The sequence below is a fragment of the Vigna umbellata genome, chromosome 6 (assembly GCF_029865625.1).
Source record: "Vigna umbellata cultivar VRB3 chromosome 6, Vumbellata_1.0, whole genome shotgun sequence".
NCBI classification, from domain to species: domain Eukaryota; kingdom Viridiplantae; phylum Streptophyta; class Magnoliopsida; order Fabales; family Fabaceae; genus Vigna; species Vigna umbellata.
In genome coordinates, this window is record NC_142170.1 from 6,398,412 (window position 1) to 6,417,477 (window position 19,066).

General features: G+C 35.8%; 1 protein-coding gene and 1 pseudogene across 2 annotated transcripts; one reads left to right on the top strand and one right to left on the bottom strand.

Moving 5' to 3' along the window:
- Positions 1-3,048, top strand: LOC148196666 (uncharacterized). The gene is made up of 6 exons (XM_088093489.1): positions 1-169; positions 999-1,132; positions 1,460-1,561; positions 1,655-1,858; positions 1,954-2,448; positions 2,896-3,048. Exons 1-6 carry the CDS (start codon positions 1-3, stop codon positions 3,046-3,048), a joined length of 1,257 nt encoding a protein of 418 aa, XP_087949615.1.
- Positions 3,049-9,495: 6,447 nt separating this feature from the next.
- On the bottom strand, positions 9,496-16,192 carry LOC148196667 (putative terpene synthase 2; annotated as a pseudogene). The gene is made up of 7 exons (XR_015780395.1): positions 16,061-16,192; positions 11,648-11,927; positions 11,140-11,512; positions 10,661-10,879; positions 10,394-10,535; positions 10,068-10,313; positions 9,496-9,957 (listed from the first exon to the last, which is right to left on the bottom strand). The product of XR_015780395.1 is annotated as a putative terpene synthase 2 (transcript).
- Between the last annotated feature and the right edge of the window lie 2,874 nt (positions 16,193-19,066).

Below are 19,066 nucleotides of genomic sequence, written 5' to 3' on the forward strand. Positions count from 1 at the left end.
ATGGCTTCTTTCGATAAAAATCAATCGGAGAAACATGATTTTGGAACTTCCACGAATTCCAAGAGTTATATTTCTACTGCTACCGAATTTGTGACCAAGTCAGGTATATCGAACTCTGCCCTTAATCTTTTTGTTGTTACTAAGGGTAGTAATTGGATAATTGATTCAGGTGCTACTGATCATATGACTTGTGATCCTCATATATTTACTAATTTTTCCTCTAATTGTTCTAAAACTGTTATTATTAATGCTAATGGAGTCTCATCTCCTATTGAAGGTATAGGTACTGTATCCCTTTTACCCTCCTTATCGATTCTTGATGTTTTATTTGTTCCTACATTAAACTGTAATCTTATCTCTGTTAGCAAGTTAACCAAATCACATTCTTGTGTGGCCTTGTTTTACCCAACCCATTGTCTTTTTCAGAATATTTTCCAAGGATAAGATTACTAGTGTTAGAGAGAGTAAAGGACTATATTATTTTGAAAATGTCTCACAACAAACCCATAAAAGAGGGTTGGCTTATCTTGTGAATGATCACATACAAGATAAAAACAAAAAGGAAATTTTGTTATGGCATAAACGTTTGGGACATCCCTCTTTTGGTTATTTAAAAAAATTATTTCCTTCACTATTTCATAAATCCAATATTTCTGATTTTTTTTTGTGAAACATGTGTTATGGCAAAAAATCATCGTGTTGTGTTTCCTTTAAATAATAATAAAACTGATTTTCCTTTTTCATTAATTCACATAGATGTTTGGGGACCTGCCCCACAATCTACACATAATGGAAAAAAATGGTTTATTAGGTTTGTTGATGATTGTACTCGTGTAACCTAGGTATATTTGCTTAAACATAAAAGTGAGGTGTGTGATGTGGTTCGGTCCTTCTATCATCTGATCGTTACACAATTTAACACATCTATTAAGGTTATTCGATCAGACAATCAAGGGAATATTTTATGACTGAATTAATAGAGTTCATGAACTCTATAGGCATCTTGCATCAAACTACATGTCCTTATTCACCACAACAAATTGGAATGGCTGAGAGGAAAAATAGACATATATTAGAGGTGACAAGATCACTTTTGATAGATGATAATGTCCCATCTCATTTATGGGGTGAGGTTGTGAGCTCTGTCGTTTATTTAATTAATCGAACCCCTTCTAGTGTGCTTAACTTTCAAAGGCCTTTTGGTGTGTTGTCTGATCATTGTATCCTTCCTCCCATAGTTTATTTACCACCTCATATTTTTGGATGTATTATATATGTTCACTTACACCCACATCAACGTACAAAGCTTGAAGAACGATCGATCAAATGTGTTTTTGTTGGGTATGGATCAACTCAAAAAGGTTATCGTGCGTACCATCCATCATCAAAGAAATTTTATATTTCTATGGATGTGACATTTAATGAACATGAATTTTTTTATGTTGATTCTCCACTTCAGGGAGGCAATGAAAGTGAAGTGCATAATCCTGATGTTAGTATGTTTGATATCTCAGATATCAAATTATATTGCGAAGATAAATTATCGTGTGAGGATCATTCTGTAAGAAGTGAGCCAATCCTAAATATGGACACTTCTCTTTTGGATAATACAGTGTCTTCTGATCATAACCAATTGGCTCAATCTTCTCCATAGGTTCAAGTTGACTCTTCAGAGGTGCCTTCTGATCCTATCTCTGATAACACTAATTTAGATGAAATTGATCATGGAATTGATTCTTGTCTGCATGAGACCACCAACACACCAAACACTGAGTGTACTATTGTTCAATATATTCTTCCACCTCATTCTAGTTGTGGTCAACCTCCAACTATATATGAACCAGACCTCCAAGCCAAAGTTAAATATCCCATTAGTAAATATATGTCATCTCACAGGTTATCTCAGTCATATAATCTCAATTATCTTCAAAATCCATTCCTAGTAATATATAGGAAGCTTTGGCAGATCCTAGATGGACCAAAGCAATGGTTGAGGAGATGACAGGTTTAGAAAAAAATAACACTTGGGATCTTGTGTCCTTACCAAGAGGGAAGAAAATTGTGGGCTGCAAATGGGTCTTTACAATTAAGCATAAAGCTGACGGAACTATTGAGAGATATAAAGCAAGACTTATGGCTAAAGGTTACACTCAGTCTTATGGTGTAGATTACCAAGAGACGTTCGCACCGGTAGCCAAGCTCAACATTGTGAGAATACTTCTGTCGCTAGCTGCAAACCAAGATTGGCCTCTTCTACAATTTGATGTGAAAAATGCTTTTCTACACGGAGAAATTTTAGAAGAAATTTATATGGATTCTTCACCAGGCATGACAGATTCAATTGGAATAAAGGTTTGCAAATTAAAGAAGGTTGTATATAGACTAAAACAATCCCTAAGAGCATGGTTTGGAATGTTTACCAAGTCTATGAAGGCTTTTGGCTATAGAGTAAGTAACTCTGATCATACCTTATATTTTAAGAGAGGAAAAGGAAAAAGTACAGCTTTGATTATATATGTAGATGACATGATTGTTACAAGAAATGACCAAGATGAGATTTCTAGTTTACAACAATACCTTGCATCTGAATATGAGATGAAACAACTTGGAAACCTCAAATATTTTTTGGGTATTGAAGTTGCTAGATCAAAACATGGTATTTTTCTATGCCAAAGATAATATACTATTGACTTACTATCGAAAACTGGGCTGCTTGGGAGTAAACCAACTCATACACCAATTGAAAAAAATCATAAATTCTTTCAATGCTGAAATTCAGCAAGCATAGACAGAGGAAGATACCAAAGGCTGGTAAGAAAATTAATTTATTTGTCACGTCCAGATATCACCTATGTAGTGAATGTTGTTAGTCAATTTATGCATGACCCATGAAAGCTTCATATGGATGCTGTTGAGAGGATTTTGAGATATTTGAAGTTTGCTCCGGGAAAAGGAATTTTGTTCTCAAATCATGGAAACTTAAAGGTAGAAAGGTACACTGGTGCAGATTGGGTAGGTTTAAAAGATGATAGAAGATCTACCTCTTGATACTTTACTTTTGTAGGAGGGAATCTTGTAACTTGGAGGAGTAAAAAACAACCTGTAGTAGCATGATCTAGTGATGAAGCAGAATTCAGAGGCATGACACTATGTGTATGTGAAATTTTGTGGATTAAAATTGTTGTATCAGATTTGGGCTTTAAACCAAATGAAGCTATGAGTTTGTACTATGACAATACTTCGGCTATAGCAATTGCTCACAATCCTGTGCAACATGATAGAACAAAGCATGTGGAGATTGATATACATTTCATTAAAGAAAAGCTTGAAGCTGGAATAATTTCATTTCCTTTTGTAAGATCAGAATTGCAGTTGATGTTGTCACCAAAGGAGTGTCAAGAAGATTGTTTAATGAGTTTTTATTCAAGTTGGGAATGTGTGATATCCATGCACCAACTTGAGTGAGGGTGTTAAGATATGCCAAATATTCTATTAAGGGATATTAGGCAATCAAATATTGTGTTAGTTATAATTTAGCATTATTATAATTTGTGCATATTTGTTCACCTGTCATTCCTTTAATAGATGAAGAATTATAGGATCCTTGTATGTATATATATGGTACTCTACTCTTTGAAATAATACATCAGAATTATTCTTTAAACCTTTTATTAGCTTTCACCCATTTCATCTACTCAGCAAGCCCTAAACCTTTTTACCAAATCTATGGCACATGTCCCTTTCAAACAACTTCATTTTAAGCTGGGATGAATAATATATGGCAATGATAGAATTTTCACAACTTAGAAAACTCGGTACAGCTCCACAAAACAACTTGAAAAGCTCAACATCCAACCTGACAACCTTGACAACACAACTTGGCAAAATCTAGCACACAGCTTGGCAAGCTCAACATATAGCTCGACAAGTTCAAGGACATAGTTTGACAAGCTCAATACACAGTCTAACAAGCTCGGCACACAACCTAATAAGCTTGACTCAAAGCTTGAGTACACAACTCGACAAAACTATTCCTTTGTTTGTACTTTCCCTCTTTTTTTCTATTTTTCTTTTTTTTTTATGTAATCGTTCCTCCTTTTAGGAAGGTAAGACAATAATATTCTTTTTCTTTTTCTATTATCAAGATACTATTTTGTTATTGAGTGTTGTACTCAGTCTATCTGCTCAACCTTCTCATTTACGTTCTCTTTCATTTTCATCGACATGTTATGCTACTTCTACTTTTCAACTTTTCAACTTTTCAACTTTTCAACTTTCTTGATACTTGTTCCGGTATAGGGTCGAGTCACCTAAGCCCTGCGCAATTTCCTACGGATGTAGTTCGGTCCACGCTTTCTCTGCTCTCTCCGTCGAGTCAAGCCTTGTTCAATTTCCTACGCGTCGGCCGAAGGTGCCTGCTAAAGGTGCTCTGATGCTAAAGTCAGTGATAGTCTGATCGGTAGGTTAAGCACTATAATAAATGTGTAATTAATGAACCCACCTACTTCTTACCTTTGACCTGTATTTATAGTTTTGGTTATGGGCCTTGGATTAACGAAGCCTAAATCACGGCCCAACCAGGGCCCAACGATCCTTAATAAGTGTTTTCCCTTAATCATGTTCGGAGGCATCTACCTCGACCGGTCGGCCTTGCCACTCCTGCCCCTATCGTCAGGACGTCCAGGCAGTACACCAGGCCCCCCAAGCCTTAGACAATTGATTGTCGTTGGGTTTAAAAGTTAGAAGACCGGTCGGCGCTTTTTGAATTGGGCTTTGGCGCGAAAACACGTGTCGTGTTGTCATGGGCCGTCAACCTCGGGTAGTGGGATTGTCATCTGATCTGGACCGTTGATAATGTTTGATTTCGACGGTGGAGATGAGTTGGCGGTTTCGAAATTTTTGCTAGAAATAGGAGTGTGGGGTGTTGTCATTTTCACACTTCTCTTTTTCCTTTCATACATACCGTCCAACAACATTCTTTTTTCAAGGTAAATAATAAATGGCTATCGTTAGTGTGAGTTCCTCCGAGGGGTCAGCATGCAGGGACAGTGACGATTCATCTATCGGCGATGGGTCTTCCTCCCCCAGCTCCGTGTCGTCGTCCGTCCTAGACAGGACCGACCGAGATGGGGGACGGGAGTCGGGCTCCCCGGTGATTGGCGACGAGAGGGTTATAAATGGGGTTTCACTCTTCCTTCTCCAGGGAGGGGTGGATATTGACGTCGAGCGGCCCGAACCAAAAGGTGGTTGGTCGGTTATCGATGGGTATGGGTGGGCTTCGCACGAGGTGGGCCTATACGTGTCAAACTATAGGACTTAGGGCGAGCTACAGTGGTGAGCCGATCGTTCATTCGTGGTGCGCGACGGGGAGGACTCTCGTTTAATTCGACTGGGTGTTAGTCACCCTAACGAACGGGTCTTTCATGGGAAGGAATCTAGCACTGAATATTTTTTCTTTGTATATACTTATTTATTCAACCAAATGTTCGTGCAGGTGCCCTTTACTTCATTCCCATCAGCCATGCTCCGGAAGTTAAACGTTGCCCCCTCCCAATTGTACCCGAAGGGATGGGCTTGCCTGCAAGATTTCGTGGCCATGAGTTCCGCTCTAGGTATCACTCTCATCGTGTCCATATTTCTTCACTACTATCATGTCCGATGGCACACAAAGACCGGCTGGGTATCTCTGACCTACATTCGAAATTATTGTTTGTTCAAACCGTATTCGGATTCTTTCAAAGTAATAATTAGAGAGTTCGACTGGTCCGAGTTCCATGAAGAGGCGGGCGTTCCCTTGTTCCCCTTTTATTGGACAAGGGACCCTCGGAAGTTACGTGCCACGTCGCTCGGTATTATGACCCCTGCCGAAGTAGACGCCGATAAGATGATTAATACCTTGCCACGCCGTATCTCTGCCCGCAGTTTGGTTAAAGGCCTTGGCCATGAGGATTTTGACCAGATGGCGTTTAGTATGGCGTTTGCCACTAGCTATGTGTTGTTTTGATATTAACTTAACTAAATTTTTGTTTTCCTTTCAGGAGTCATGTCTCTCCCGGCCCCTCGCAAGACTAGCAAGGGGATGGTTAGCTCGAAAGCAAGGGATCCTCGCTCGGCCGGTTCCAACCATGCTACGGGTTCCCAATCTCGCTCGAAAGTGAAGTCGGTTGATCCAACAACCGCCCAGGAAGTTGCTCAGCAGATTTTGGTTGTGGACTTGTCGTCCGCGGAGGCCGTCCCAAATATCCCTCCGGTAAAGAAGAGGAAATCCAAAGAATGGGAGAAGTCCTCCTCGCCGGGAAGGTAGCGTCCCTCGCCTTATTCCGGGCGGTCTTTTTGATCCGGACTTCACCATTGGGGACTGGGTCGATTTCTGCATGAGCTCCTCTCAGCGGGCTGTGGTTGAACCTTTGTCCAAGAAGGACATCACTAATGCCGCCTTAGAATTTGCAGCCAGGGGAGCTATGCTTACTTGGTACCTCCGCAAGTTTGCCTACCGACATGGCGTTGGGGACGTTCAAGCTGAATTGGCCGAGGAGAAGAAGGTCATCGAAGATCTTCGGGCTCAGCTAGAGGCCCTGACTCTTGAACATAATGAATGTGGGAAGCAACGATCTGAGTTGTAGAGGAAGTTGGACGAAGCGAACCGAGAACTAAGGACGATCGTTCAACAACTGAAGGACGCCCGGGCTAGGAGCGACCAGATTATTGAAGAAGCTGGCCGGCTTAAAGTGGAGGTGAGGCGGTTGGGTGAAAAGGAGGAAGAGCTGCAGATTCAAAATGATAGTCTGACCGCAGAGTTGGTAAAGGCCAATGAAGCGATCAGTACTTTGAACACTGACATGCAAATTGAGCATGAAGAGGGCTTTACTAAGGCCCTTCGTCAGGCAACCTTTCTGTTGGAGGTTGATCCCCTAGATGTCGGTTTTGATATTTCCCAAGATGTGTATGACGGAAAAATGCTCTCGGTCGGAGGGTCGCCTGTTGACGCTGAGGGGACGGTTGATGATGTTGGTGCATGGAAGTCATCATCCGTAAAAGTAATTGCAGGCAGGGACCTCCTAAGCCTCACCACACTATTAACCGACCGAAGGGCGCGAACGTGACGCTTTCTTGTCGAGGAGGATGACCCTTCCCCAGCGAATCCTCCTCAGACGATGTTAATAATGCCGCGCAACCGGCGGTTGTTACTTCTGATACGACTTCTACTACATTGTCTTTCTGATCTAGGACGATCGTTCTTGTTGTTCCGCGTGACGTTCCGGTCGCCTGTCGTGCCAGACTCCTCCACGGGTTGCAAGGTCATATCGATGAGTCAACCTGACTATCAGTCTTGACATATTTCTTCAACTGTCCTACTCTGATTAGCTCCTCGATCCTGTCCCTAAGATTTACACGTTCTTCCGTGGTATGGCCCAGATTCTGATCGTTCAGACAATGCTTTTTCCCATCAGCCCCAGGCGGCGTGGGACGCCTCTTAGGCGCCTGTATGAGTTCAGCGATCGATGTTTCCTGCAATATTTTAGCGTGGGGGGCATTCAGTGGGGTGTATTGCTGAAAATGCGGCCCCCTGAGAGGCTCCTTTTGCCTGTACCACCCGGTCTTCCCTGATTGCCCTTTTGACCTTTTTCCCTTTGTTTTCTCCCTTGCCTCCTGAGCTTCTTTCCGATACGACTGCTTCATCTCCTCCACCCTTATTTCGTCGGTTGCCCGCTCACGCAACTCTTCCATTGTCTTTGGTGCTCGTCGGCAGACACTGCCCTTGAAGGGTCCCGGCCTAAGGGCGGGCATGACATACTAGAGGGCCAACTCGGAGCTGAGGGCCAGGCCTTCGCTCGTCGGACCGTCTTCTGGTAACATTCCATGAACGCCTTCAACGTTTCCTCCTTCCCCTGTCTAATGTTTGAGAAATCAAAGATGGTCAAGTCTTGGGAACGGCTGTTGGCGAACTGGCGACCGAACATAGCCTTCAAGCCCTCAAAGCTTTCGATAGAGTTCAGAGGTAAGGAGTTGAACCATTCCAGAGCCTCTCCTTCCAGTGGCAGAGAAAAGGCTCGACACCATATCGCCTGGTTCCCCGTTCAAAATGTCATCCGGGTGGAAAACGCCTTATGTGATCATCAGGGTTGGTAGTCCCGTCGTAAATACTGAGCTGCGGTGGGACGAAGTGTTCCGATATGTGAACGTCCATGATGGCCTAAACGAAAGGTAAGTGGCCGGAAGTATCCTCTTCCTTTACCACCAGTTATTTGCTTAGTGCGACACTCTCGGCATGGTCTGACTTAGGCTTGCTTTGCTCGACCTCCGACTCGGTCGACCTCCAAGTAGTGTTTGGCATACTACTATGCTCAACTGTGCCCTACTGAGCGGCTTTGCCGTGCTCTTCTTCTGCCTTTTTCTCGACTTACGACCCTCTTTCCTGAGCTATGCGGGCCGAGCACTCGGCTCTAACAGCCGCCATCTTCGCTTTATGTCGTTATTGCATCTCCTCCAACCTCTGCTGTAACATCTTGATCATCTCGATACGGTCCTCAATACTCATATTCCTAGTGGTCACCATTGGGTTTCTAAGTCACACGGCCCCACGGTGGGTGCCAAAATGTTCCGGTATAGAGTCGAGTCACCTAAGCCCTACGCAATTTCCTACGGATGTCGTCCGATCCACGTTCTCTCTGCTCTCTCCGTCCGGTCAAGCCTTGTTCAATTTCCTATGCGTCGACCGGAGGTGTACCTGCTAAAGGTGTTCCGATGCCAAAGTCAGTGATAATCCGATCGGTAGGTTAAGCACTGTAATAAATGTGTAATTAATGAACCCACCTACTTCTTACCTTTGACCTGTATTTATAGTTTTGATTATGCGCCTATGATTAACGAAGCCTTAATCACGGCTCAACCAGGACCCAACGATCCTTAATCAGTATTTTACCTTAATCATATTCGGAGGCATCTACCTCGACCGGTCGGCCTTGCCACTCCTGCGCTAGTCGTCCAGGACGTCCGGCATCCTCGGTACAATACTTATTATCGTGTTATCTACCTTAGAATAAGGGTCGTACATAAGTGTTATTTCAAAAACCTAAAAAGTTATTAACAAAATAAAATGTTGTGATTTGCGTGAGGTTATTTCATTAACCAGAGCTTAGGAGTTTTTTTGTTTATCTTAGTTTGTTAGTGAAATATCCTCACTCAAAATCCTACACCTACGTTTATTCAATTGCTATTCATTATAAATTGCTATTCATTAATTATATTAAATAAATTATGTTTACCATACTTCAACCCAAGGCCAAGCAAATGTTTACCATATTAAATAAATTAATGAAAGACGCTAAATTAATCTTTACTTCCTTACGGTGCTAGAGTGGGTGTTTCGTTGGCATGTATCAAATAATGAAATACTGACACACGAACAATAAATAGCATTGATAATAAATCAAGTTCAAAGTAAATAGTTAAACATTATTACACAGACAATTAAGCAAAGGACAACACACAAAATTACAACAAACATCGTTCTTCATCACAGCTCACACGTTGAGCCTTTCATGTAGGACGAATCCACTTTCATACCCACATTTGACTCTTATTTATACTTGGTAATACATAGCTTTAAAGGTAATAAAATCTCCCATTTAGATGTGGAATAGTTTCTCATATCACGGTTTGATCGAGACAAAAGGGAACCACAAGAAGTGAAGAGACATAATCTTTGAGTAATTCTCCATTTGTGAATTTATCCTTGTGATCTTCATACGAAAGCTCAGCCATGCGTGCATAATTAGCTATACAATCAAGTGCAATCTTTGGGATATCATTTGATTTGAGGCACTCTTCATTTATAACCTTCCAACAATCTTCAACATCCTTGTGAATCAAGTTATAAGCCTCTCCTTCTGAAATGCTATATTGCTTCATGCAACATTCCACAGCTGATGCAACATGTACTCTTTCTTGTTCAAACTATATTAGTCAAAACAAATCCAAATGTTCAATTAGGAACATAATAATTGAGAATAAATAATTAAGACAAATTAATCTTCAACATTTTTCAATCAGAAATGAATTGGTACCCTATGTGAGGCCATGTCATCTAAGACTCTGGCAATAACTGATGCAGCTCTAAGTATATCTGGATTACTCAAAATCCAATCCAATACATCTTTTGTTGCAAAGTCTGCAAGGCCAACAAACGTTGTAGCGAAAATGGGACAACAAGAAGTAAGCATTCCATTGATTTTATATTCATCATAAGTTGGAATGTATCCTTCATCACACCATTTAGCTTCAACCAGGTAGCCTTTTACTAAGTTGCAAATCTGCATGTAACACAACAAATACACTGATGACATAAAGTTAATATTAAAAAGAAGTATAAGCAAAATTGGAATAAGCATACAGCTTTTTTGAAATGTGGCACAACAAAGTTTGAGTTTCCACTCTCAGTTGTCAACTCTTCTATTTCTTCACACAATTCTAGAATTGCTTCAAATATTACTTTCATGGACTGTGGAAGGGATTCAGTGAGTCTGACATCGCATCTGAAATTTAAAAAAAAAAAAATTATAAAAAAATTAAAAAATGTGATGAACCTGAAACCAATCTCATTGCTTTGAAGTCTTTTTCTCATTATTGACCATATATATAATTTGTAAAACACATCAACCTCTGAAATGCTTCTGTAAAAAGTTGAAGTTCCTCAACAGTGCCATAAGCGTCATAAGTATCATCTAGAAGAACAATAATAGCTGCCAATTTTCCTGCAAGCATTCTTCCGTTACTATATTCAGGCAGGTATGACATGGCAACCAACCAAAGATAAGACTCAACCATTCTGTTTCTAGCGTGAGGAACCTTTTGGTCAAAGTTTGACTTTTTCCACCACCTACGAAAAATAAATAACCACTTCAAATTTTAAATATGGTTAAACAATCTCATTCTTTATGCACTTTAAGATTATTAATACAATCTTATTAATTGAATTGGTCATTTAAGACTAGGTTGTTTAATTTTACTTGAATTTGAGATATGTTAAACTATATATCCCGTAAAAGTTATCTAAATTTTTTATTTTATTGGTATATTTGGATATGAATATATGAATGTATGGTTACTTTTGAGAACAGTTGAAAGTAAAAGACTTACTTGGTGATAGTGCCAATTTCTTTTTGATGCATTCGTTGAAGAATATTAAATTTTACTTTTGCGAATGTCAACAGAGGTTCATCATGGGAACAATGTTGTTCATAGACAGACATGTGATACTTCGATTCAAACCTAGGAACACTCTTATTTATTGGGTGGTTTAAGCAATGATTGACCCTTCCAGCCAGAGATGGTTCAAGTTGAGTGACCAAGGATTTAAGATGAGTCTTTGAGAAGTCACATATATCTTCCAGTATATCATCTCCATGAGTTCTCATTTGTGCAGCTTCATACAAGCTACACAACCCTTCAATATCATTACCAAGTGTTTCATTGAAGTTTCCTTGCTCATTTCTGAGTTTCTTAAATATATCTGCTCATTTAGTTGAATACATAATAGGCAGTTAATTGATTTTGTGTTTTGACATATATATATATATATATATAACATTATACATATAGATTGTGATTTTCACATTCAAATAGTAAAGAAAAAGTATACACGTACCTGATGAAATTGGATATCTCTGTTGTCTAAGCAATCGAAAGAGTAGAGCAAGAGAGTGATAATTGTTATCTTCAATGATGGTATTATCTTTTATAAAAATGTGGTGAATTTTTTCCAATAGATTATTAATTTCTTGTTGAAAAAGATAGGATAAACTCAAACGTTGAAGTGAATCAATCAGGTTTAGTTTGTGTTTGATATCTCTGATTGATGATTGGAACATCATTTTCACTTTCTCTTTCAGCTTTTGAGCAAGTTCCTTCGTATTGTCATTGACGTCCTACAAATAAGTTGCATTACAAGGCATTTAATCAAGTTAAAGTAATAACCCACTTTATATATATTGGTAACCCACATTTTTGGAACGTGAAATATTAGTGAAGACAGCATTTTGGAGGACAAAAATTAAGAAAGAATATGAGGAAGGTCTCTCGATCGTATTGGTAAAATTTTGAAGGTGGTTCTTTTGGCTGGTATAGGCTATAAGAGAGCATGTGCAATACCATGCACTACACAATCACCCACAGATGAAGAAAAAGATGCTGCAGTTTGTTTGTGAAAAGAAGTTTCAAAGTCTGCATTAAGACTCACCTAGTAATGGCTGAATATTATATAATCTATTTGCGAATGGAAAAAGAAAAGAAAGTACCAGTGAATGTGAATGATACTGAAGGAAAGTGTCTCCCCAAAAGCTTGGAGGAAAATTTGCACAAGGTCGCGTGGTGATGTGAGTTGGTTCATGTTGAGACGAAAGAAGAAGTGTGGAAGGTGCAAGAGACATGCTATTTCTCTTTCAAAGCTTTCTTCTTCTGATTTATGAAAAGATGAATGGTTTGGTCCAAGGCTAGGGTCTATATATAGATATATGATTTTTGGAGACACTCTAGGAAGAATTTTACTTTTAATAATGGAAGTTGAATAATTTGACTTTTAATAAAAACTATTTCTATGAGTTATCATTTACATACAAAAGTAAGTATAAATACATTTTTTTTGTTAAAATAATTACTATTAAATATTCATTGAAAATATTAAAGTTTAATTTAATTCTTCATAAAAGTATTTTATAAATTAACATCAATAATATCATTTATCGTTGAAGATTGTCATTATTATTATTATTATTATTAATAGAAGTAAAGTTTATAATTTATACTTAATAACTTTAAATAATTAAATTTGATATATGAATTATAGAAGAAAAATTGAATTATTTTTCATTATTAATTCGAACTTGATATATTACAAATAAAAATCACATAAAAATGGATGAGATAGGAAACAAACAAAAACCAAAACAAAATAGATGACACTTTATACGGTGATTAAGTTTTTACCTTTTTATCATAACAATACGGTCTCGGCAGGTTTTCTATTCTTTGAGTAGGAATTTGCAGACTAATGTGGCTGAAATTTTGTCTAGCACTATATTGCTAGTTTTCAGGTGAAACATTTTTACCATGGGCTGATTCTGTTCACATTTGTTATTAATTTATGGTTTCAGGTATGTCAAGGGATTCCCGGAATCTATGTTACTCGAGTAGCTCTAGTACCAAATAGTGAGGTCTATCATCTTTTTTCTGTTAGAAATAGAACCCCTGAAATTTCTGAGGGTATGTGGGCTCGAATAAAAGGTGGTAATTGCAAAGGGGATTTAACACAGGTACTGCATGATTGCAAAAATAATGTTTTTTGTTTTATTTTTGCTATTCAACTTTTGGAATGCATCGTTCCTTCTATTAATTATGGTTTTTGTAGGTGGTGGCTGTAAATAATACCAGGAAAAAGGTTACAGTTAAGCTCATTCCAAGAATTGATCTGCAAGCTTTGGCTGCCAAATTTGTAAGGAGACCTGTGTCCACTTGATTTGCTACCCATTTTTTTAGGCAATTAATTAGTTAACTTTGATTATGCTTGTTTTGTTTTAGTTGCTGTATATATGATATATCTGCTGGTAATGTATCTATTGTCTCAAGAACTAATGTTAAAGTATTACTTTTTATTTAAACTTAATTTTTAATTAAACATATTTATTTATCTTTTCCTTACACTTACATTCATTCAAACAAGAATTATTTTTACTTTTACCTTATTTCTATCTGTTCAAACAAAATATTCTTCTATTTTATTTATTTCTATTTTTTCTATTTTTTTCCTCTTTAATTTACTTGTAACCCAAACAGAGCCACAGAGTGAGCAGATTGTTGATGCATCTCTTCTCTCGTGTACAGGGTGGAGGTTATAGTCGCCAAAAGGTTGCTGTACCAGCCCCTAGATAAGTTTGTTTTTGTTATGCATCTGGATAAGTTTGTTTTTGTTAGGATAGTTTTTGTTATGCATCTGGATAAGTTTGTTTTTGTTCCTTTAATTTTCACTTTGCTGTACTTTCCAGTATTAGGCTTAGGAGTAGTTCTTGATTTATATTCTTGATTTACATTCTAGGTATCTTTTCTTTCATGAATAGTTGAGTTTTTTTCTTTCGTGAAAACATATGTAAATTAGGATTTGTTGTTTTAGGATCTGCACCATAATTGGTTACTAGACAGCAGAAAATTCGCCCTTCGGAAATTACCGAAGGCTTTAGCCCTTCGGTAATTACCGAAGGCTTTTGTCCTTCGGTAATTACCGAGGGCTTCTGGCCCTCGATAATTACCGAAGGCTTTTGGTCCTCGGTAATTACCGAAGGACAAAAGTCCTCGGTAAATGTTAGCGACAAGGGATTTACCGAGGGCTCTTTGGCCGTCGATAAGCCTTCGGTAATTACCTTTTACCGACGGTTTTGGGCTGTTTCCGAGGGCTTCTGGCCTTCGCTAATGCCCTTCTTTTTTGTAGTGTCTCTTAAACTTTAATTAATTTTATCAAACACTATATGATGACACGTAAGTACTTGCGACATCAAAAGTAAACAATTGTTGAAGTTTGAAGTTGAAAAATAGACTAAAGCAACAATCGTCATTATAAAATATAGAAGTACTTCAAAAGGAACAACTCTCATAAATAGCCTAAAGAGTTTATTATTACATATTATTAAGACACAACTCTCTATGATAAAAACATTGATAGTAAACATCAAAATATTATACTTTCCCAAAGATCAAAATATTATAATTCGAAGGACTAATTCCAAAATAGAATTCGGTTAAAAGTGAATTTAGTTTCAAGGAGTAAAATTTTGTCTCTAAACGGTACAAAGAAAAATAAACGTTAACTGAATAATAAATTATTATGACTATAGTAACTTTTATCATGGAGCATACACTAGTACAGTAAAAAAAGACACCGGTTATTTTTTTTATAGGTATCGGTTCTGAAATTGAGACATATATGAGCGACGTAAAAAGAGTAGGTTACGAACCGAGATAAAACGAGATAGGATTATGTCTCGGTTCTTAGATAACCGAGGCAGTAGGGTGTTTTCTTTTTCAGATTTTAGGACTCGATTCATACTGTCATCTCGTTTTACTTTATCAATTGCTAAGGCAGCGTACACAATGGAAGGTACACAATAGTTAATTGATTTTGTGTTTTGACGTATATATAACATTATATGTATAGATTGTGATTTTCACATCCAAACAGTAAAGAAAAAGTATACACGTACCTGATGAAATTGGATATCTCTGTTGTCTAAGCAATCGAAAGAGTACAGCAAGAGAGTGATAATTGTTATCTTCAATGATGGTGTTATCTTTTATAAAACTGTGGTGAATTTTTTCCTATAGATTATTAATTTCTTGTTGGAAGAGATAGGATAAACTGAAACGTTGAAGTGAATCAATCAGGTTCAGTTTGTGTTTGATATTGATTGATAATTGGAACATCATTTTCACTTCATCTTTCAGTTTTTTAGCAAGTTCCTTCGTATTGTCATTGACTTCCTACAAATAAGTTGCATTTCAAGGCATTTAATCAAGTTAAAGTAATAACCCACTTTATATATATATATATATATATATATATATATATATATATATATATATATATATATATATATATATATATATATATATATATATATATATATATATATATATAACTTCAAAATATAATATAGAATATAACTTTCTAGAACATTTTTTGAACGTGAAATATTAGTGAAGACAGCATTTTGGAGGACCAAAATTGAGAAAGAATACGAGGAAGGTCTCTCGATCTTATTGGTAAAATTTTGAAGGTGGTTCTTTTGGCTGGTATAGGGCAAGTTTGAACGTTAAAGAGAATGAAATGAATAAGGGGATGGGCTGTTTAAGGTAAAAGTTATGTTGTATGAGAGGCTATAAGAGAGCATGTGCAATACCATGCACTACACAATCACCCACAGATGAAGAAAAAGATGCTGCAGTTTGTTTGTGAAAAGAAGTTTCAAAGTCTGCATTAAGACTAACCTAGTAATGGAAAAAGAAAAGAAAGTACCAGTGAATGTGAATGATACTGAAGGAAAGTGTCTCCCCAAAAGCTTGGAGGAAAATTTGCACAAGGTCGCGTGGTGATGTGAGTTGGTTCATGTTGAGTCGAAAGAAGAAGTGTGGAAGGTGCAATAGACATGCTATTTCTCTTTCAAAGCTTTCTTCTTCTGATTTATGAAAAGATGAATGGTTTGGTCCAAGGCTAGGGTCTATATATAGATATATGATTTTTGGAGACACTCTAGGAAGAATTTTACTTTTAATAATGGAAGTTGAATAATTTGACTTTTAATAAAAACTATTTCTATGAGTTATCATTTACATACAAAAGTAAGTATAAATACATTTTTTTTGTTAAAATAATTACTATTAAATATTCATTGAAAATATTAAAGTTTAATTTAATTCTTCATAAAAGTATTTTATAAATTAACATCAATAATATCATTTATCGTTGAAGATTGTCATTATTATTATTATTATTATTAATAGAAGTAAAGTTTATAATTTATACTTAATAACTTTAAATAATTAAATTTGATATATGAATTATAGAAGAAAAATTGAATTATTTTTCATTATTAATTCGAACTTGATATATTACAAATAAAAATCACATAAAAATGGATGAGATAGGAAACAAACAAAAACCAAAACAAAATAGATGACACTTTATACGGTGATTAAGTTTTTACCTTTTTATCATAACAATAAGAGTTGTTCATGTTACAAATGAGTGAGATAGTGAATTTTATTTTCTAATGGGTTAAAATTATTAAATGCAGAGAAGTGACTCATTATGAGGTGTTAAACATTGTTGATTATTTTGCTTGGCCTATTATTGGTGGATTTATACATGTTATTGAGAATATGTATGAATCAGTGATTGAGCATGATTATTTTGTTTTTTTGGTGTTGTGTACGTAAACTATGTTATTTACTTATAACTTCGTCGAACGTGTGAGCATTTCAATACTTTAATAAGTTTGAGTCTCGCGTGAGATAAAGATTCGAGTGTCATCTCCTTCTGCGCGAGGAGGTGAATTTCTCGTCCAATGACTTCGGCTCGTGTTGAGTATAGTTCACCGATGTGCATAGTATATGTGTTTTTACTCGTTAGTCCTTAAGGAGTCGAGGGAGATAGGTCTGAAGTTGCGATGAAAGATGACTCAAATCGCCTGTTATTGAGAACATGTTATGATGACGAAATACAAGGAAACGACATTAGTTTACGAAACGTTTGTCTGCGATGTAATGTTTTGCGTTGATATATTGTTTATGTGTAATGTGTTTATGATGGGTTATTATATGATATTTCTTGTTACTCCCCCTTGCATGTTGTGGTTGTGGTTTCCACCTACAATGATCGTATTTGTATGAAAATAGATGATATTACAGATAGAGTTGGGCTGGAATAGCTTGATGAGAGATAGGAAATAAAACCTAAGGGTTATATATATATATATATATATATATATATATATATATATATATATATTATTTTCTTATTTATATGTGTTTGAGTTTGTTATTTTAAAGAACAAGTAAGATTTGGTCTGTTGTAATATATGAACTTATGATATGTATATGGTTTGTTTCTCTTATGTATTGTATAAAAAAAAATTGTTTCATAAAATTCATACTCCAAGATTAATTTTTGTTTACATGACATCCTATTTGGAGAGTTACAAATACTCCTAATTATTTTCTAGTTCCTCGCAATTTGAAGTTCAAAATAAAATATCTATGTTTAAATTTTAAATACTATTAATTTAGTCTTTTTTTTATCTATGCAATTTTGTTTAAGTGATGTATTATAATATTTATTGGTGTATAAAAAAATGTTTCATTAGAATTTATAAAAGGGAATTAAATAAATATTTGAAAATTTTTAAACATGAATGTTGTTTTCTTTTTATAATCTTTTAAAAGTATTTATTAACTTTATTAGTTTTGTTTTGTTAACATTTAAAAAAGTAAAAGACATTTGATTATCATGATTCAATAATTATTGTATAATTATTTTGAAAAATAATTCTTTCACACACTTAAATATTTTACCCTAATTTGACAGTACTTTTACTTACCTTTTACTTTTTTTAAAAAAAAATACAAAAGTTTACACTTTTATGATATTTTATCTTTGTGCTCTGTGTGAAATGAATATAAAAGTGTGTCATGATACCATTACTCAGTTATTTTACTTTTATGCAATTGATATTTAGTATTCAAATTTAAAATTTATACACATATAATTTCTTTATATTTATTTATCCTTAAAGACACGAGAATACGTCCCTCTCATATTTAATATTGATAATATCATGTTTCATAAAAATAAGATTGATATTGAAACAATAAAAAAAAGTGTATGTGAAAAAATATCAGTATATCTGTTACTCGGGAAAGATGAGGATAAGACAAAAATATATATACTCCTCCAATGTAGTGATGAAGATAAAAAATTTACTTTAAAGATAAAGATTGATAATAAAAATCGTCTTTGTCTCGTTTTATTGTCATCCCCAAATTTTATCAATTATTTTTTTCTATAAAAATTATCATTGAGGATCAACTTTATATCTAAATGTGAGAATTTGATTTTCCGTTATTCATCATGTAAAAATATTAAAAAATATATAAACTAAAAAATAATTAGCACAATTAGAAAAATAAAATATATGGACCATCACTTCTCAACAACGGTCTAAACTCAATTATTTGACTAATGAAGGAGTAGGTTGGTCCATTCCCGCATAAAGAAAAACAAAAGAAAATTAAACTATAATGACATAGGAATTAAAATAAAGTAAGTTTATTGTTATGACTTATGTGGTGATGAAAAACCATTAAAGAAATTAAAAAAGAAACAATTACTGTATCCTCTATAAGATAAGCTTTTCACTCTCATTTTGTCTTTTTGAAAAGTCTCTACCAAACTAAACTTTGTCTCACATTTTCATCTACCCAATTTCGACCATTTCTTTTTTGACGCATTAATTGTACAAATATG